Source organism: Pagrus pagrus, assembly GCF_965226575.1.
Source record: "Pagrus pagrus genome assembly, chromosome: 10".
Taxonomy (NCBI): Eukaryota; Metazoa; Chordata; class Actinopteri; order Spariformes; family Sparidae; genus Pagrus; species Pagrus pagrus.
This window is the reverse complement of record NC_140194.1, coordinates 28,390,310-28,412,586: the sequence shown is the minus strand read 5'-3', so window position 1 is coordinate 28,412,586 and position 22,277 is coordinate 28,390,310. Positions and strand designations below refer to the sequence as shown.

The 22,277-nt window shown below is 39.4% G+C and overlaps 1 protein-coding gene across 1 annotated transcript; it reads left to right on the top strand.

Annotated features, from left to right (window-relative positions):
* Positions 1 to 1,066: 1,066 nt before the first annotated feature.
* Positions 1,067 to 22,261, top strand: anpeplb (alanyl (membrane) aminopeptidase-like b). Its single transcript, XM_084363922.1, has 20 exons — positions 1,067 to 1,742; positions 3,914 to 4,056; positions 4,224 to 4,357; positions 4,878 to 4,998; positions 6,158 to 6,312; positions 6,407 to 6,520; positions 6,761 to 6,904; positions 7,014 to 7,079; positions 9,743 to 9,808; positions 9,970 to 10,118; positions 12,100 to 12,179; positions 12,533 to 12,666; positions 13,683 to 13,738; positions 13,901 to 14,048; positions 14,270 to 14,358; positions 15,275 to 15,415; positions 16,912 to 17,085; positions 17,264 to 17,404; positions 19,678 to 19,741; positions 21,227 to 22,261. Exons 1-20 carry the CDS (start codon positions 1,135 to 1,137, stop codon positions 21,371 to 21,373), a joined length of 2,874 nt encoding a protein of 957 aa, XP_084220048.1. The 5' UTR covers positions 1,067 to 1,134; the 3' UTR covers positions 21,374 to 22,261.
* Positions 22,262 to 22,277: the final 16 nt, after the last annotated feature.

Sequence of the window (22,277 nt, the reverse complement as noted above, 5' to 3'; positions counted from 1 at the left end):
AGCACCAGGGAGTTGTTTCTGGGGTTTTATCTGCTTTGTTACACGTGTTAACTCTGTGACGAAACAAGTGGAATTTACTATGAGGTTTTTTTTTCAAATGCACAAAGCCAAAAAGTCAGTACGTCGCCAACAGCTCATTTATCAGAGATCAGGTCTGATGCAAAACAGGAACGTGGCCTGGCCTGACCTCCCTCCACCTGGAGCTGGTCTCTGTGCGATGACGGTTGGCCTCCAGTCTTGTGCCATCACGGTGTTTCAGTTTGGTCTGGTCGGTCCCTGACCCTGCTACAGAAACATCTGTTCTCAGTACAAATAACCGCTGCTGCACCCAGCTCCACTCTGTTCTCATTTGTCTCCCTGTGTTTCCTCTCCTGGGGGAGATCAGTGATTTCCCAAATCACTCTGTTCCCATCTCCTGCTCCATCACCCCCCCCCCCTCTTATTCAGCCCATTCCGCACTCCTCCCTTCGCATGCTTCTCATTTGTTGGGAGGTTCCCAGTCGCACGGGATCTGTGTTGACATGTATCATCTGACCCCCTTCATTGAGGTTTCACCTGGCCGTGGACTGCATTACTTGGAGGAAATGTTACTCTGGACACCTTCGCGTACAATCAGAAGAGATGATGCTGCTAAAGGATTTTCTTCACCAGCTCTTACGTTACAGTTAGGCACGTAATTGTGACGGTTCGGGGAGTATGTGCTATGTTCATAGAGAGGGAATGTGAGGAAGTGTGTGTGTGTGTGTGTGTGTGTGTGTGTGTGTTTGGTGGGTTGGACGGACAGTGCTGTGTGAGGATGAAGTGTTCCTTGAGGTTTACCTAACCCTGCATTAGTGGCAAGTCTGCAGTAATCACCTCCAGATGTTTGAGAGCACAATCTGATTATTTATACAACAAGGCCAATGAATATCACCCTCGTAACTTACTCTTTGCTCTTTCGACAATGCCCAAGTTAATGCTTAATCCAAGTACAGACCCTTAATTGCTAAGGCCAAGCCCTGTTTATGGGAGGGAGGTTACTTTCACGTGAACTGATCAGTCATTGCAGACCAGAGGCATACAAGCTCAAGGACTCATCAGACTCAGTCAGTCTAGCAACGGGACCTTCAAAACTGACCATTGGAAGCAGCCACCATGCCCAAGGAGTCCTTCACATCCAAGGCTGTCGCCATTACCTTTGTCGTCCTGACAATCTCTGGCATTGTCGGCATTGTCCTCTTGACCATTCTGTTCAAAGAACAGTCCAAAGGCATCAACATGACGCCCCGTCCAACCTGGACGCCGACCACAGTAGGACCTCCACCTGTCATGCGGCTGCCGAAGAACCTCATTCCTGAAAAATACGAGATCTCCATTCAGCCTTTCCTCCACATCCAAATCCCTGAGGGGATAAATGGCAGCATTAACAACCAAAGTTTGATCTTCACCGGACAGTCTACTGTTTACTTTCATTGTGACCAGCCGACTAGAACCGTCTACCTCCAGAGCAAGAACCTGGAGGTTTCTGGTGGATTGCTGATGAACACTAAAACCAGAGAGATGATAAAGGTTTTAAAGATTATACCCCACAATGACCAAAGCGACTTCCTTGAGATGCCCTTGGATAAATCACTGGAGGTTGGGGGGAACTACAGTCTGTCTCTGTCTTTCAGTGGAGAAATATCAGAAAATCTTGAAGCGCTGTTTGTAAGCACATATCTAGAAGGAAACCCAGCTGCTGAAGGTGATACAGAAAGACAGAGGTAAGGAAAAAATATTACAAGTTCAATCTTTCTGTGTTTGGAATTTGTGATTGTCGCATCTTTCAAAGTATTCTGGAGGCATTATATTCTGTGTGTACAACCCCGTATAGGAAGAAGCTGAGTTGTTGTGTAAAACAAATGAAACAGAATGTGATAAACAAATTGATGACGGTACAAAGACAATATATTTCATATTTTACCTCATCAACTTCACTGATTTGTGTAAACATCTGCTATCCCAACACATTTCCAACAAGTTGGACAGAGACAACAAAAGTCTGTGAAAGTTGTGGAACGCTCCAAAAACATCTGTTTGAAACATTCCACAGGTGAACAAGTTCACAGGTAACAGGTGATAGTCTCATCATTGGGTATGAAAGGGCCATCCTCGAAAGACTTGCAATCCCGTCAGGATTTCCCTGGGGAAACTATCAGAATGCATAAGTAGAAGATTCTCAAATTTTACACTTAGACTTTTACAAAATTTGATGAAAAGGCTCAAACTATTCTGTAGACTAATCCACTTTTAGTGGTGGTCAAGTCAAGTTGAGACGGTTTCATGGAAACTGAAAGAATATATTGTGAATTCACTCATGTCAAAAAATTGTATTTTTGTCTCATGCACAAACATTCTGTGCTGTAAATAATCCTCACTCAGCTTTAGTTTTCAGATTACATTTGGTAATTTTTCTTGATTTTTGCTTTGTTGGGAGAGTTACTTAGAAAATAATATCAGCCACTCATTACACAGTACATATTGACAAAGTAATTTTGTTTCTTTTTCTAATTACTCATCGCTGATGAGTAATAAGTTACATCGCTTGTTACATTACTTTTGTTCTAGTGCCTTTAAACAACTCCAAAGAAGAGTTGTTTGACACCCACAAGTCATGTATTCTGTATTCAACGCATGTGGAAATAGAAACATTGAGACATGGTGGTGTAACAGGCAGCTAGCTGTTGACAAAAGGTAAAAATGCACTGTGCTCCATATAAAAGCGGTCTATTCATTCACGCAAGGTCTGATATGGCAGTGTCGGTGTTGAACCTGGACAACTGACCAATGACGTTTTTGTAATGTCATAGCTCTGTGGCTCGGGGAAAAACATGAGAAAAGAATGCCCATGGTAGAAGTTATCCTTTCTCACACGTGGTCAATGCTGGGATAGGGTCTGTTTGAACCCAAACCAAAAAAACTGAAAAAAGTTATCGTAAAAAATAATAAGTAGAGTTAAACAATATGTTTTAACTGGAGTGTCCTGAGAGAAAAACCTGTACTGGACCAATTCTGCCAAAACATTAATTCTGATGTTATAGTCATATCAGATAAAGTATTTCATTTACATAGAAATGACTCAGAGATGTAATCACTTTTTGTTGAGCAATGAGTCCTGCCTTAGACCTTTGTCTTTTGAGAAATCAAACTTTGGCCAAATGGAAAGGATTTTTCGAAATGCTGAAACAGAAAATAATCTAGATGAGATCAAAACTGATAAACATACATGCACATCTGGATTGGTGTCAGTCCAATTTTAATAAAAAACAGGGTGGGCTTTTATGTAGGAGCTGGTTGTTTATTTTTCTGCTTATGGACTGTAGTATTCTGGATGAAAAAGTCAAATTTTATTCCGAGAAATGAGGCGGGTTCATGGTTTAGACTCTTATCTTTACTGTAATTGATCAATTTATTATGACAGGCCCGCGGGATAAAATGAACTCAAACACAGTATAAAATCACTGATTGGAGACATATGCTGGCACACACACTGTGCTAATGGTTTTGTCAGTGTAGTAATCCCCTGTTGAACCCTCAAGAAAAAAAAATCTCTCACTCATGTCTTCTCCTTGCTGTATTCACGCATTGTTTAACATTTATTTAAATTCATGGGCCAAAGGTCACTAAGATGTTCCTCAGTGGTCCTCAATTAGTTTTCATTTGTCTGTCCAAAACACGTGATCTTCCATCTGGCTGCCTGTTTCGTGTTATAGACTTTGTAGACACAAAATGTCCACTGCTTTCTCCTGTATAATTCAAAAGACACAAAAGCACACTGGTCGTCCATTGAAGTCAATGCTTCTAAATGATCTCCATATTAATTCCTATTTCTTCTAGTGTTCCTTCAGTACAAGCCTGACAATGAAAAGCTGACTGTCTTTATCTGTATTCATAGATTTCTTGCTGCCACCAATTTGGAACCAACAAGCGCCAGGAGAGTGTTTCCTTGTTTCGATGAGCCAGACATGAAGGCTGTGTTTCATGTGACCATCGTCCACAGGAAAGGCGCGACAGTTCTGGGAAATGAAGCAAAGAAAAGTAAAAATAAATGAGTTATTATAGCTCCTGCCTTTTAAAAATGTACTCACATGCAACAGGTGTATGTGTTTATTGGGCTTCTGGCCACCTGGCAATAAAAGATTACAAGTAATGACTGAATAAAACATTTCTTTCCTTATACTGGTCTGCTTTGTTTCCTCTCTCAGGTTCTGTAGACGTAGACGATGAATGGGAAATGACTGAGTTTTTTCCAACAAAGAAGATGTCGACATACTTGTTTGCCTTCACGGTTTCAGACTTCACATCAATCGACACCAAATATAACAATGTGGAAATCAAAGTATGTGTTCTTCAGTAAATTCAAGATGAATGACGTGATTGTTTTCGGTATGGTGTTGCCCTTGGCTAGTGTGACTATAATTTTAGCAATTTTATATAAAACGTTTCCACATCTGTTCTGGTATTTTACCTTCCATAATATGACTCTATTTCTTATGAAGCTTGAGTTAAAGGAACAGCTCGCCCAAAAATGAAAATTTTGCCAGTTTCATGCTGAAGGAAAGACCCAAAATTTATCTTTTTATATATTATTTACACTTGTTTTAAGAGGACATCTTCACTGTAGCTGCGAAGCTAAAAGCGTTAGCATGCACCCTGTTTGAAGTGGGAGCTCGATTGCAGAACAAGGGCATGTTTTGCTGTGAAGCTTGAGAAAAGTTATGAGGACGACAAAATTTTCTTCTGACTTTCCATCGGGTGATTAGATAATTACAGAATTTTCATTTTTGGCTGGTCCTTTGACAAAAATATGACACGATACCTTCTTTGCTTCGTCTGATCTCTGTGTTTTGCTCACACAGACATATGCTCGTCCTGAGGCCACAGCAGCACGTGATACTGAGTACGCATCCAGTGTCACTGGACAGATTCTTGGCTACTATGAAGATTTATTTGGAATTGGTTACCAACAGAAAACGCTCGGTAAGACTTGATGTGTTGATAGATGGAGGTAAAAAAGTGACAATGGCGTAGATATATAGTATAGCTAACATGCACTGTGTCCCACTTCTGTATCATTTGATATTTATATAATGTAAATGCGAAAATAACTTTGACAATGTACTACAGTAGTTTGTGATACAGGTAATGCATTGTGACATTTTATACCAACTGCACTCATTCCTGTAGTTTTAAACTCAACATGTTTAAAGTTGACTGTGTTATGGCTGACAAACATGGAAGACACACAGGCTGCAGCATTTTAGAATAGAATAGAATTACTTTATTACAGACTGGGAAATTGTTTTGTCACAGCAGCAATGGGAAAGAAAAACAAAAACACTCTGTACATAACACAAATAGAAAGCAAGATATATACAATGTATGTACACAGTGCAAACTATACTATAAACAATAATAATCTATGCAACTGTACAGGAAATAAACAATTCCTATACATGTGTAATAACAGAACCAAAACGTACATATGAGTGTGCATTAATAGAACCACAGGTGATATAAATAGATTTTCCAGGGAGAACCATTTTTCATAAAAAAAATGTTTGCAACCTTTTTTCCCTGTTGTATACCAGATTTTAGAACATTTAGACATTTATGCTTGGAAATACAATGTAGCCACCCGATTGGCGAGTCAAGGTAGTGACTGTGTGTAACCCAAAAAGACTGAGGGCCGAATGTCCCTCGAAGGCAGAAAAAAACAGAAATATTACAACAACAACAACAAAACGCATTTGCTGTTCATTTATTTCATTTTCTTTTCATATCAGCTTAACTATGTGTTGCATTGTATGTCAGACTAAGAGTTAGAGTTAGTTCTATTGTGAATGTTGACGCTTTAAGTACTTCCTTTTTATTCTTCAACATATATACTGCATTCAAAATACCATTTTAATTTCCCTAAGAAATTGGGTCATGCTCCGTTTCAACAATTCAGTCTCTCACAAACTAACAGTGTTTTTTCAGTCGGTCGCCAGCAGTTTCAGATTAGTTCTACTTCCAGAGCAGCTCTGCTCTTCTGAGAAAAACCTACTGGATGCTCTCGGATAATATAGCATAGTACTGGCTGAACAATTTTATGTAGATAATCTGATCATTGGTCATATCTTTGTGATTCCTCCAGATCAAATTGCATTGCCAGACTTGGAAGTATCAGCTATGGAAAACTGGGGACTGATCACGTACCAAGAGGGAAACCTGCTCTTTGAAAATAAAGTGTCCTCACTGCTGCACAAGGAACACATCGTCACACTCATTGCACATGAACTGGCACACCAGGTGGGAGAAAAAAACCCTGGATAAAAAGTGATATGAGATCTGAATTAAAGACGCTGTTGCCTCAACTATCCACATTTTCTCTTTTTGTCGAAAGTGGTTCGGAAATCTGGTGACAATGAAATGGTGGAACGACATTTGGCTGAATGAGGGCTTTGCCACCTACATGTCATTCTTGGCAGCAGACCGCGTTGAGCCTACTTTTAAAATTGTAAGTTAAAGTTGTTCAGTTCAATCATTCACACACACTGTCTAATGAGGATCCTGTTTTGAGTAGTTACAAATCTTTACAAAGCTCTTTAAGTGTTCTCTTTTCTGTTCCGAAGCAAAACTTTGGAAAGTACGCATGAAAAGAAAGCTTGGTGCAAATAGGAGAGGCTAAATCATCTTCATATCTACATATAGCCTGGGTCATGCAACATGTGGTCTTGTCTGTATTTGTTTTCCTCAGAAAGAACTAGCTGTTATCTTCAACCTCCACGCAGCGTTTGAGCAAGATTCTCTGGTCTCATCCCATCCTCTCAGTCCTCCGCCGGGAGATGTCACGACGACTCTTGAGATCATTCAGATGTTTGATACTATAACTTACTGTAAGGTAAGAGTCAAATCACGCCTGCTATGAATACACAACAATCCCCATGACCACGACGAGGGTGTGTAAGATGGAAATTAACATACAAATGCATTTGGTGTTCACTCTGTAGGGGGCGGCGGTGCTGAGAATGCTGGCATACATGGTGGGAGAACCAACCTTCGAAACAGGGATTAAAGTAAGCAAAAACTTTTAACCTCATTCAGATGGGCTGAAATTGTGCTTTAAACACCAGGAAAGAGAATACCAGTCATTATACCTACTCACCCCCATGTCAATGGAAAGTAAAGTTTTGGAGTCCACAAGACATTTCTTCAGCTTCGCAGCAAAACAGAGATGCAGCGCTCTCCGACACAGCTGAAGTAGCTGGGGACTAATGAGAAAGAAAATGGCCCTATACAGCTCGTCTTTGAAAGGACGTTATTTACACCCTCAATGCTTGGTTAAGCTTGCGCAACCATTGCTGACAGGGTGCGTGCTGCTAATACAGTGAAGAGTTTGGCTTTAAAAAGAGTGTAAGTAAAGTCTTTTCAAATTTATTTGGGATCTCAGGGAATCCCCAAACTTTGATGACACCATACGCGGTATGGAGCCATTTAATTTTTTCATCTGTTACGTTACTTCCCCATCTTCCACAGTTGTTTAGGAGAATGCTGCAATGCTGTTTTACTATGAAACTTCACACAATCTTCCATCAATATGGAGCTGAAAATAACCACATTTTCGTTTTTTGCCGAACTGTTCCTTTAATCCTTACAAATGCGTCTGACTCATGAACAAAGGTGACTTCTGATACTCTATTTTAAACTCTCAACACTTTTATAGAGTTGAGTTTATACTCAACAGTCTAAACTTGTTTTTCTAAAAAGATGATTCCTTTTTATAACTTTGTGCCATCCTCATATGACTTACAACATGGGTGGGGAAGCAAACTAGCACGGCAAAGTTTTCCAATTTAATTCTTTAATTGAGGGTTTGAAAAATGAAAAACAAATGCCTGCTTCAAAATCACATAAATCTCTTTTAATACTGAGTATTCCTGTTTTACTTTCTTCAACCAAATGCAACCAAAAATAAAAGCAAACTACATTCAACCAACAAAGCGATGAGTTTTCCCCTTTGGAGACTTTGGATTACTAAACTGTCAGTGCCACATGGATTTTTTAACTTTTTTTTTTCAGATGGATAACTAAGCGCTGTTGTTGTTGGCCACACTATCATGCAGCCACAGGTTCTGCAGAACATGTGGTGTTATGAGTCTTTGCTGAGCCAAAGAAACTCCATTGATTTGTTCTGAGAAAAGGGACACAAACTGCTGTTCAGAAGTTTGGAATTGCCTGTCCGAACAGCTTGATTCGCTATTTTTGAATGGTCTTTCATGCTTTTAGATTGTTGAAAGTCGTTTTTGAAAAAAAAATTTGTTTTTTGTGTATGGAGAACAAGACGCTGAAAAACTGAAAGGGCAGGACGAGACAAAGGTTCCTTTGAACGACAGATTAATAAAAATTAAAAGAAATCATCATTCACTGGTAAAAGACAATGGAAGCCAAGCATCCAAATCTGCACAGGTTTAAACAGGAACTGGTTCCATTTTCATGTCAAGTGCACAATAATCCCTAGAAAAAGAGATGGAACTTTTGATCCTTTAGTTTTTGTGGCCAGAACTATTTTAAATGTGAATAATATATTTAGTGTCTGAAATATACTGTTTTTATCTATGCTGAAGTAGCCATTATTGAAGGAAAAAAGAAAAATGACAGGTGACTTTGAGCAGTAGCAGATCAAGCAACAGTAATTTGCTCAGTTTTTGTTGAAACTGCTGTCAGGTCCAGTAACGCCTGTATTGGAATCAACAATTTTGGAACAAACTATGTGAGCTTAGTGCCGTAACTGACTGAGGAGAAGAGAAAGAGCTATTATTGTTGACTAGCACTAGCATGTTGTTCTCTTTCTAGCGTTTTTGCTGTTAGCCTGCCAGTTCACCAGTAGAGTAGTCCCAGCGTCATTAAGACACTAGCATCGGCTATTTCGGTGTGTGTGGTTTTGGTTCAGACAGAACTCGCAATGTACTGGACTGAATTTTCATTAATTCATTTCACTTGCATCTTTCCACTGACTTTGCAAAGCCAATCTTGCATCTGAATGCAGCCGTAGAGAGATGTGGATTCAACTTCGCGGCCATGTTGTAGGCTCTAGTTTGATAGGTGTCTCTCACATTTTGTCCCCCTCAATATATCTATGAGGAAACACGCTAAACACTAAATTCAGTATCCAACACAAACTACCTGAATTCGGAGCAGTTATGCTGTCACTATGTATGTTTATTTAAACGTCAATAAACACAGTTTCCATCATGTATACAGATCTAATTTGTTGACAATAACACCATCACCGCAGCTCTCGATTCTCACATTCCAACATCTGGTTTTGGTCTATTGTACGGGGGAAAACAAATAGGTTCACAATCCAAAATTTATGGTCACTTGAGTTTCCATTTCCTCAAGCAAAATCATTACAGGGTGTCATTTTCCCAGTAGGATGGAGCAGAGAGATTACTGAAAGATGATAATGTCGGGAGTTCTAGAGGAGCATGCAGGACTGAGAAACACTGCTGCAGAATCACAGCACCTGGTTTATCATTGCCGATCAAGTGTGACTGGCCAAAGAAATTACAGAGAACCTGTTTTCAGCCAAACATTCATTTTAACATTACTGGTGCCAAAACTTGCAGCTGCGTTTGGATATTTTAATACAGCTGTCAGCATCTGTGCAAAATAATTTTGAACACAGGATGAAACTGTGTCAGCTATAAGCTCTCTCTCCCTGTTTTCTGTGTTTCAGGGGTACCTGTCAGATTTCATGTTTGAAAACACTGAACCAAGCGACCTCTGGAGACACATTCAAAAGGTAAAGTCTAAGACTTTGTCATGTTTTTTTGTTTTTTTTAACCAGCTTTAAGATAGTATCTTATTATGACTATTATGGTTGTTTGATTGTTTGAATCATCATTGATCAGATTATGGTTTTATTCATCATAAAACATTAACTGACCTGTGCCATGTTTGCAGGCCGTAGACGACGATAATGGTCACACCAAGGTTGCCGAGGTGATGGACTCCTGGATAAAACAAATTGGCTATCCAGTTGTCACCATCAACACTAATGATGGACAAATCACCCAGAAGCACTTCTTGTTCAATGACTCCTCTGAATCTAGGTATGTGCTAAATGGACATTGCAGCAAGCACGGTTTTCTTTTGGTTTGGTTAAAGGTCCCATACTGTGCTCATTTTCAGGTTCACACTTTTATGTTGGTTGCCAACTAGAAAATGTTCACATGCTTCAATGTTCAGCGAATAGATTTATATTTTTAGTATTAATGTAAGCAATGGGATTAATCACTCAAACAGAGGAAAGGAAAAAAATGACATGGTTTGGCCATTTATTTATATATTTTTTATAAAGGCATTTGTTACTGTACATCATGACATACTTCTCTCCAAACTACAGCCAAAGTCATAATAGGTGTAGGTTTTTGGATAACAGACAACAATTTGTACAATTGATAATGTAGGAATGAAGGAAGGTCAAATGTGGAGTCCCACAAGGGTTAGTACTGGGTCCTTCACTTTTCCTTTTATATGCTAAAGCTGCACTAATCCATATTTTTAAATGAGGAATGGATAAAATGGTGTAATGTGTAATGTGAAATGTGCTTTCATTTATGAACCCCTGTGAATTATCACCAAACTCTGCAGCTCCTCTCGGCTCTACAGAGCTTTCTAATGTCTTTCAGCTCATTGGTTTTGGTTCAGTCTCAACACTTTCATCAGCATTGCTTCTAGATGCAGCAGACAGCTGTTTGCTCTGATCAACGCGCTCTTTGTCCTAGCCCAGCACTACACAGCAGACAAAGCTAGCGACTAGCTTGTGAACATAGTGCAGAATTTAGTGACTAAAGATACATTAACAGGAGTAAGTGGACACCAAAGCACAGCAGGAGAAACAGTTTTGGATTTGCCTTCACCAGTTGGACAGAAACACTCCAAATGAATGCTAAGGAACTGCTCCACATGTGGTTAACATGTTAATATGTTTGCCACAACAACTCACAACTACAGGCTCATAATATGACAAGTGGCCAAAAAAATAACAACGCAGTCATAAAATAATGTAATGAGTTACAGTTTTTTTCCCATCACTGATAACACAGATCAGCAATAGATACAGTAAGTCACCAGCATGAAGGATTGTGTTGAAGTTCACCTTCCATTCCTTAACTGTTTAGATTACACTGTGACTCATTGGCATGTATACTTGAAGTTTGGATCGATGCAAACTATATATGAAAAATGTGAGCGAATGCAAAAACTGGTTCCAAATTGATGAACCGCTTCTTCAGTTTTCATTGGCATGTTGCCATGATCAGTATATATCGATATTATATCATTATCGTGACATGAGACTATAAATCACCTTGGATTTAGGAAATGGTTATGTGTTGATATATCACAAGTGTTGTCTTTTCTTTGTTTTAAAGGCTACATTACAGTAACAAGGTGTCATTTTCTGAACTTGCCAGACTGGTCTACTTGTACAAAGATATCATTGTATTAATACTTTGTGAAAGCACCAAGAGTTCTCACTCCAATATTGTTGAAATATCGATATGGAGGTGTTTAGTCCATATCTCCCAGCCCTACAATAGCCTACTTTTAAACATAACATATACAGAGCACTTAATAATTCTTTCATTAAGTATAAACTGTGTGAGTCTGTTTTGTATCTGTATCTGTGAGCAGAATACAGTCAATGTTGAAGCATTAATCCCTCCGTGTTAAGCAATTCTTTGTCAGGCCAGCATGACATCACTGCAGCTGATTTCAGTGGATTATACATCTGGCCATGTTGAGTGTTTTGAAACAATGTTTTGTAACTGTGTGCTTCACTACACTGCCATGGTGAGTTGAGCAACAACTTAACCTGACATGGTACGAAGTGACTTTGGCCATATACAGACCATAACAGCTCTGGACTCGGATAAGATTTCATGCTCTATGTACAGATCACTGTGTTGTTTTGACTCTTTATTCCAGATTTGTATAAAGGCTGAATTATCATTTCCCGTATCATGAGCATTGTGGCTGTATTATAACCTGTACTTACACCTGCTTCTTTGTCTGTTTCTGTTTGTTTAGTCTTATGTGGCAGGTCCCAATCGAATACATGAAAAGTACATCCATCAAATCTCAAAATTACCTTCTGGAAACAGCCACAGGTAACACAATATACAACACAGACCCTTGGACTAAACAACTTGTTTCCCAGCTTTGCTTTCATATTGAAGAAACAATCACCCAGTGTGCTTTATACCTGCTCTGTTTCATCAAGCTTACAAAGGACTAGATAGAGAAACTCATGACCAAACTTGATTTTTGGACATCCTGAGGAAGCTATGTAATGGCTTTTAATTGAAGGCATTTGGAAGTTTGATGAGACAGAACATGATCAGATACACAGGATTAACCTTTCATCAAACTATTTTAAATTTTTCTTGATAACTGTTCCAAACATTTGCGATTTTTAGTCAGTAAAGTAAAACTTATTTTTCACAATTTCTGTGCTGTAAAGTGCAGACAGACGGCTTTGTTTCTAAGAACGGAGAGTGGTTCCTGGCAAACATCGACTGCACTGGATACTACAGGGTCAATTACAACCTGGAGAACTGGGGACGCCTCCTGACTCAGCTGGAGACAAACCAATCTGTGAGTACCGAGTCAAGTAATGAGTTGGCACATCACAGATCTGTGCAGAAACCAACCTCCATCTGTGCATCGTTCATCAGCTGAATCAGGAAAGGCATTTCACAAGCTGCTTTTTTCTAGACAGTGAACTTTTATTGTGCGTATAATGTTGATAAAGGAAATCAGATCGCTTAAAGGTGCAATATGTCAAAATATTGGTTGAAAACATTCAAGACTTAAAAAGTAAAATTAATTAAAATTAGCAATAGAATGAGGAGGAATAACAGTTTGTTTAGTCTTATGTGGCAGGTCCCAATCAGATACATGACAAGTATATCCAAACCTGCAAATTACCTTCTGGAAACAACCACAGTTAACACAGAATGAGGAGGAATAACAGTACTGACATTATTATGTCTGTGTATTGTGTTAGCATGTTAACCAGCTAGCTCTGGCCCATTAGGGTTCAAAGCTCCTGTGCTAGCGGTGTAAAAAACACCAACACTTCCCTGGTGCTCTGAGCTGCCAGCCCTGACCACTAGTTGCACGGCTAACTAGCTAACAGCAGCTACAGTTGGCAGTAGTTAGTGGTTACACTGACGATATGCTGCCGTGTATTTTATGTGAATATGAATTCAACAAGTGGCCAATTCTTACATATTGCACCTTTAAAGCTGGACTTGACTCAAGAAACTCAACACAAGAAACATATCAAATATTAATAATATTTATCAGATGAAATAAATAAACATTAAGAGCTCATCTCTCTTTGTTTATAGTAATAACCGACTTATTAAATTCATTTCTTAACTAGATCAAAGGATTGACATTAGGGCTACATGACAAATGAGATGAATCAGATACTTCAATTAATTTAATAGCTGCATTTTACTTGTAAACGCTCTGGTTACATTTGACACAACTTGTACTTCTTCCATTATGCAATCACTCACATCCTGGAATGATTCATAAACATGAACAGCTCCCATAAACTGAAACATCTGTGGACTGTCCCTCATCTTCCTCTTGTTTTGCAGAGGATCCCCCTGATGAACAGAGGGCAGCTTATTGATGATGCATTTAACTTGGCAAGGTAATGACTCGGATTTGATCCAGACTTCAATTCTCTGTAGGTTAAATGTGTTGTGAGGCTGTAATCATAATGTGACGCACATTAATTTTTTATTTTAAATGGCTGAAATAGGCCCATGCTGACCACCCTGATCTTACCAAATCCAATCTCTGTTGTCCTCAGAGCCAAACTCGTCGACGTGACTCTGGCTCTGAATTCAACCCGCTTCCTTCAGAATGAGACAGAGTACATTCCCTGGGAGTCAGCAGTCAGGAACCTTGAATACTTTGTCCTCATGTTTGACCGCTCTGAGGTGTATGGACCCATGCAGGCATGTGTCATTAAAACAGTTTTTTATTTACATGAAATGGAACATGTATCTTGCTTTTGTACATTACTCACTGAATTGACCTGTAGTGGGTAAAGAAGATGGATGTGCCTGCTGGTGTTAGTGTTCATCCCTCATCAGAACATAAACATATGTGCTGTTAATATGTTATATTGCTGTGTGCTCTCCTGAAACTCTGCCGTAAAGCTTGTTTCTTCCTGCAGGCGTACCTCCAGAGACAGGTTGAGAACCTGTACAACATCTACAGAAACGACACAATGGATTCAGAAGTCCCAAAAGACCCCACATCACAGTAAGAAAAGCTCCATTTTACTGATCCCTCAGGGGTAATATCATCTTATTGTTAGGACAGAGTTTTTCCTCAGTTTATCCTCTAAAGATTTACACATGTTTACAGTTTTACAAACTCACAGCCCTGCCCAAGAGAGCCAATGCAGAACAGATGGGAGAATTTGAATTGTTGGCTTGGACACCATCAGTTATAGACAGATGTGTAGTGTGGACTGTCAGTATCGTGTGTCGCTTATGGGTCATTTCATTACAACTCATTAATTCATGTTTTTGCTTAAGAAAATCAAGTAAAAACTTGTATTAGATTTATAGGGTCTTACAAAATCCTATAGCTGTACTCCAAATAATTTGTGAGGTTTGGCCTACAGAGCTGAGTTTTCTTCATCTTTTTGGTTTTGTATGTGTACTGTAAGCCTCAAGAATCAATGGTCAATGGCTACTTTTCATACCTTTCACTGTCTGTAATATAACATTCAGTGGATTTTATTTCATTGGTAGATATTTGTACTTGTGATACCTGTTGAGCCTGTTTTTCATTGGGTCCAGGTAATTTGCAAGTTACATCTTGTAACGATTTGGAAGATGCCATCTTGTTCATAGTGGCCAAAATATTAGTCTTAGTTTCTCAGCTCAATATACACATTTTTTTTTTACAGTTTCAAACTTTTCACAACTAATTTCTGACTGGCTCTTCATGGTATTTACACCATGGCTAACAACACCCAGAGCTATCCATTCTATATTCCAGTCTTAATCTTGGAAACAGTATTTTGACAGAATTATCTTAGCTCAAGGTGCACTTACTATCTTTCTTCAACAGCATCTCTTAAGTCTTTTAAAAATGCATTACATATCATTTAATGTCCTTTAGTTCAGTGCTTGTGATCTAAAATGACACTGTGATGCTTCATTCCAAGGCGCAACCAGGTCATCGCCATCTGGTACGCATGTTCCAATGGACTCCCAGATTGCGTAGCGATGGCTTCGAAGATGTATGCTGCATGGATGGACGACAAACACGCCCAAAACGACAGAAACAGCACAAACAGCACAAACCCGTACGAACTGAATAAGTATATATTAATGAAATATATGAACTGTATTTATCATATATAATTTATATAATAGTATTTCTACTTCATACCTGCAGAAATTCTCCTTTACTTGCACATGATGGTTTCCAATAAGTCTTCTCACTGTACTAGCTTTCATTATATTCTGTAGCTTTACTCTCCAGCAATGCTTTAGTAAAGGTAGGTGTCATTTAATCCCTTTTTGTGTTAATTGTTGGTGGCTGTTGTTACCACATGTTGGTTCTTATCTTTAAAGCTGCACTTGGCAGGATTTTTATATTAACATGACCTCTAATCCTAAATCCCCTCATGGGGCGTCAATTAGAATTAACATGATCCTTTTCAATTCTAACTGACAAGGTATCTGGCAAAACCAAACTTCAGTGCCTTTACAGTTACTCTTTAACCTTTTGTAATCAGAAATGTGCAGAGTTACCTGGTGCAACTTTTAAGTAGAGAGACATTAACACCTCATTAAATGTGCATACTGTATCTGCTCAGTACCTCAACACACATGCATGTAAGTGTCAGTGCATTTGCATTTACCCATATTTGTACATGGATGTGTATAATCCACTAACCGAGGAATCCTTATCTGAAATGAACAGGGTAGAGGGTGTTGTGTGCTGCACAGACTCTAAAGCCCCTTCAGGCAAAGTTGTGATTGTGATATTGGGCTGTATATACATTATACATTGACTTGACAGTGTGTTTTGCATGTACATCAAGACTCAAAAAGATTTTGTCCAAAAATCCAAAAAGTCCAAAATCAGAACTAAACAGGATTGAGACTGAAGAAAGATTGACACCTGAAGACCATGACCATTTCATCAAAAATGTAATAATGTTGTGGACTGAGTTTCTTTTAAAAGGGATGATATGAAATATAAGATATGGCCAGAAGTTTGGTTTAAACATGAGGAAAAAAAGAAAGAAAAAAAAAAGAACTAATATTTTCGACACAATGTGAAGATGTGAGTAGTGCTGACGCTGTCAAAGATGTCTGTAGACCAGCTAGCCACGGCCGCCCTGTCTTGTAGACTTTGTACAGAAAGAAGCGGTTATCCAAAGGTTTTCGTTTATCTGTGGTTGCGGCCAACTAACAGCAGCCAGTCACCACAGCCAAAGTTAACTACAGCAAAGAGTATAAAGAGCAGCAGTAAGCAGTTATGCCGCCCCTTATAGTCGTGGAGCTACCTTCGAATTCTGGCTATTTTCTTTTTCCTTTATTGGAAAATTCTGTGCTAAAAGTGTCCATAACAATAAGAAGACCACATGTTAACATCCTGCAGGTGTAATCCATTAGTTTGCAGTGGCGGGACAGTATAGACAAAAGTAGACCAGATGGAGAAGATTTGAAGGATGTCTGCAAATATGCTGATGGACAGGAAATGTCAAGTCAAAAGCAGAGAACAACCCAGAAAACTTGAAAATGAGACAGTCCTGTTGTAGGAAAAATAACTGTGTGTGTGTGTGTGTAGATTTACCATCAACCCCAACCTGCGATCTGTGATCTACTGCCAAGCTGTGGCTGCTGGAGGAAAGGAAGAGTGGGAATTTGCCTGGGAAATTTATCAGACTACCAGTGACATCTCAGAGAAAGACCAGCTCCGTGAAGCTTTGTCTTGCACCAAGAAAACCTGGCTGCTCAACAGGTAAATCCAACAAACAGATCCAAGATGAAACATCAAGTCCTGATGTGTCATCGCATTCAGCACTACATTAGTGTTAGTTTCACTGTTTATGTGGTAACTGTTTTCATTACAGACACACCTGTGAGAAGGTGAATGTATACTGAGGGAAGAGCTAGTCAGTGCTTTCCTTATCTTACAGATACCTGGAATACACTTTGGACCCTGAGAAGATACGTCTCATGGATGTTGCCTCCACTATTACCTACATAGCGAAGAACGAAGCGGGGCAGGCGCTGGCGTGGAACTTTATCAGAGCACACTGGGACTACGTCAGTCAGGAGTAGGTTGCTATTTGGACTCCGTCTCCTGCATCTCATATTGATTTTTATGGATGACTTCTCGTTTTCTGAGTGATTTGAGATTGTGTAGTCGGGTTTGACGACTTTAAACTTGAAAAGTTTATATTAAGACATGATGCTAGTATTTTTGGTTTGAGGTTGATGACAGGCAGTATTTTGTGTCAGTGCTGAACATTTTTTTTATTTAGACGTTTTCCCAACAGATTAACAAGAAAATTACAAGTATTCATGGTTGACCCCAAAACACGTTTGTCCTGGTGGAGAAGCCAACCCCAACACAGCAGCTAGATTGTGAGAACTCTGATGTAGAGCTCTCTCGAATCTGTTTTTTTGCCACTAAAGACAGAACTCCTCAACTAGCTTAAAGTCACACACATTTGTCATATTATGACTTTGTGAAGTTGGTTTGGCTAACATGTTAGCAACCTGTTTCCTATTTACACATCCATCAGACGCTGAGCAACAACTCATGAAAAATATTTGGCTCTTCAGCTGCTAATGCTCTCATATGCTAGTCGCTAAATCCCAAATGATGAGCTAAAAAAGGCTAAAAGGCTCTGTAGAGATGAAAAAAAGTTAATATTTTATACTTTGTTGGTCACTTAGTTCATCCACACATTAAACAAGCAGTTTCACATCTTTGAAATATGCTTGTCTGGAAACCCTCTTAAAAACCCTCCGTACCCTATTTGCCCGGCACCAAAGGACAACAGACAAAGCTAGAGACTAGCTGACAAACAAACATCATTATGGATCCCACTGGTTTTCCACCAAGACCTGCCCTACCCCACCTTTGATTATCTGGCTTTGTTTGTGGTGTTCTCTACCTGTTAACTCATAAAGTAGCTCTGAGACTGTGTTTTATGGGCTGTAGTTTTCTCAGTAAACATACCTTCCCTCCTTCCTGGTCTTCTGCTGCTCCTCTCGGGGCCACTCATCCTCTGGAGCCGCTCTACGCTGCTAGCATTAACGACCGTGGTCCATTAATGAGCCCAGAAACACTGTAGCTGTGACAGCCGAATAAGTTGCGGTGTTTGCTGGGGAAACTCACAATCTGCTTTAACTGCTGATTAAACAATAAATTCATCTTGGACCACTGACCTCCCTCCCTCCAGTGGACTACAAGGGCACCCAGAGGTGTATGGATACAGGAGGACAGCCCAGAACAGGCACTTGGCCATGGGCACAGATCCCACCGATCCCCTTACCTTTTGTTGCGGACTACCAGGGCCACGGAAATCTCATTTTTCTTTAATGTTTTTTCGGCGGGAAGAAGGGACCTATTATTTCACCTTCACCATAATAATAGCTATAATAATGCGACAAAGAAACTCAGACAAAAGACTGAAGACTAACATGGAGCTAAAAAGAGTAAATATTGGACTTGTCAGAGGGCCAGACGCACGGCTCACAGTCTTTATGGAACATGTAAATAAGCGTCTTTATGAGGTAACAATATTGCTAGGTACTGCTACTAATTGGCCTGGTCGATCATTGGAGTGGATTTTAATAATTTTTCTGATTATAGAAATTCAGCCCCGCACTGTTTTACCACCAAACTGATCCATCCATCTTCGCCTGAACACGCAGCTCAAAGCTCTGTCTTATGACCTGCTATGAGGCCATGAGCTGCCAATTGAGAAGACAAGACTGTTGTTAGTGATCTCCTATATGTAATGCCTCAACACAGACTTCTGAGAGGGCTCATCTTGCCTGGCGGCTGTTGTTTACAGAGGCCTCTTATAATGAGCTGACCTACGGTCGAGTCACTTGAATAAACAGGCCATGCCATAAAAGAACAGGCTATAATAAACAGTGGCTTATAAAAGTCTTGCAGTGTCATCAAGTACAAAGGTCTTCTTATTTGATCAGAGCTTATCATTCACACTCCTTCATAAAGTCCCTACTGTTTGGCTGTTACCAGGAAGCTAAATTATCTGCTATCAGAGTTTAAATATACATAACAGACAGGAATTCATTTTACGAGCACACAGTGACACCCAAGATTGATCTAACTCAAGTAATCAGCAGGGATTTTCCAAATTCGTACTTGTTTAGGTCTACCTTTTGCTCAAATGAATGCAGTCTAACACAGCCGCAATGAATTCTACCTTTACGAAGGTAAATGTTCAGCTTCTTTCAGAGAGGTTTTGATTAAACATTAGTCATTTTAGATGCTGTACTTCGTGTTGCTGTCGAACTAATAACTGTTTCTAATATTTTGTCCATTCTACCTGCTTTTCTCTCCCGACAGTGGTGCATCGTTCCTGATCAACGAAGTGACCAAAAGGTTCTCCAGACAGTTTGAGCTGGACGAGGTAATTTCTTGATGTTTTATCGGGTCAAAATGATAATAGCAGCGAGCACTGATGATAAATGAAAACTCTTGTCTTTCCAGTCACGTACCAGTAATTGATTAGATGAGTAACTGCATACACCCTGATATCTTATCAGAAGCCTCCCTGTCAGTGTGACATGTTAGTTTTTCTTTCACTAAGCCATTTCTTATTTCTAGTTCAAAGGTCAAGGCTCATTACATTTTATGTACGTTTCTTACTGTCAACAAATTCCACGGAAAGATGAAAACTATCAACGAATGTCTCCTACTAACAAGTGTCCAGAGCCTGATTGTTGTCCAAAACCTATAAAGGACTCAAAAATGAGTCACACTGTTGCACTGGATGACATGTTCCTTCATCACCATGAACACACCCTGTCGTTTATTTTGAGTAAATGACTGAAATGTATTGATTGACTAACTCTAGCCGACAGGTTTTATCAAACCTAAATCAAATATGAGGAAATAGTTGTGGATTAATAACATTGACTGCAAAAAGAATAGTAGGCGGAACCACCGCAGGGAGTCTGAAGAGCCAGGGTGAAGCTCAAATTGGGTGGCTCAGGATGCGGCCATCTTGTTTGTGCCTGACTCCACCTAACTCTGGAATCTACCAAGCTACCTTAGGCTAAAAAGCTAGCTGTGCTCACAAAGAGACACAAGCGTATTTTGCTGTGTTGTATGCGTGAGCTTGACCATCGACCAACCAGCCAGCATACCTTACAGAGCATTTGCCATAAGGTAGTGAGCTACAGCAGGCACTGAAGGTGTGTGTATGTGTGTTCGTATTCAGTTGAATTAAGTCAGCACTCACAAGAGACTCTGAATCTTGTTTATCGTCGAGTATCCTTTTCCTGTCCCAGATAGTAGAATGTACTTTGTACGCACAGCAAGCCATACAATCATGACAAACACGACTGAGAGGTCAGTATCTGTGAATCCAATAAGCTGAGGTAGATTAGTAAACAGCTCGCAGTTAGCTGTCATAGAAAGCAACCATTCCCTTATTTATGCATGAATTAAAATATATATATTAAATTAATATATAATATATAATAAGTGAGTTATATAAAAATTCAGCCCCCTATAGTTGTCACAAATGGGGAATCAGCTGTAAAGACCCAAACACTTTCCATTTCCACATGGGAGGTTCATACAGTACGCAGTAACTGTAGCAGACTTACTCCTTAAAATAAGCAATACTCCCTGATGTTCGTAATTAGAGTTGCTAAGCTATAATTGGACAATTGCTGTTCAGGGGAGGAGTTTAGCCCACTAAATTGATATTGCAGTATTTCACAAACTAGTTTGTTTTGGTCTTTTCTTAGGATTTGTTGACAAGAAAAACATTAAGTAATGCCTAGTTTTGTACTGTAATGCACTTCTGTTCCTGAACTGCAACGTATGGAAACATATTGTATTAATCCCACTGTGTGTGTGTGTGTGTGTGTGTGTGTGTGTACAGCTGGAACGTTTTAGGACAAACTACGATGTGGGTCCTGCTGCCAGGGCGGTGGAACAGGCCATAGAGCAAACCCGAGTCAACATCGAGTGGGTCAGAGAGCACAAAGATATTGTACTGCAGTGGTTTGAACAAGAGACATCTTCGTAGAGAGGACACCACCGTCCGTTACTCTTTTAGAGCCTCACAGATGTGTCACTGTGGTGCCTGTCTTTTTCAGTTCTGCAACTGAAAACTTGTAAGGCTCTCCTACTCCTCCTTCTAAAGTCACTTAAACAACAACAAAAAAAAAAAAACAATCCAGAGTGAATCACACTTTGCCCTGAAAATGGCCCAGAGGAATAATCATGAAATGAGAGGTTCACTGCCCACAAAATCAAATCATCAATGTGCCACGCACAAGACTGATTGGGTTAATGAGAGAAATGTGGCACCAAAGTGAGACACATAGTGTTCATGTATATACTTATATCCATTATTTATACAGTATATCCAATGCAGTCAAAAGTAACCAGATCTTGACTCCTGTTTGTGTCCTGTGTTTGTGATTTTTGCACATGATGCTGATACAGTATCAGTCAACCTAGATGTATGTTTGAAAATGTTTCATGTTAGAAAATCTTACACATTGACTTTTGAAATCACACTGTTTTTCTTGCTGCTGTTGCCAATGATCAAAACTACTTTATAATCAAAACTGTTTAATTCCACAGAGGAAAGTGGATTAAACCTCCGCTGGTTAAATTCATTTCCTCGTAAAAATGTATTATGAATATGTTTTTGGAGGGAAAAAGAGAGTGCCTTAATACAAGTAAAATGCAACAGCTGATTTGACCAGTATTTTAATGCTGCCTGTTTCTAGACCAGCTTGTCAGCATTTGCACATGTCAGAGCCAAAGCACAGAAACAGAAACTGCTTTCTGTTTATTACAGGGAACGTGTCTCTAAGTGTTTCATATATGTTGTAATCAAGGAACCAAATTATTCTTGAATGTTTATGAAATTGTTATTTTTAATAAAAAAAACATTGATATTGTGTCAAGTGTGTTGAGTC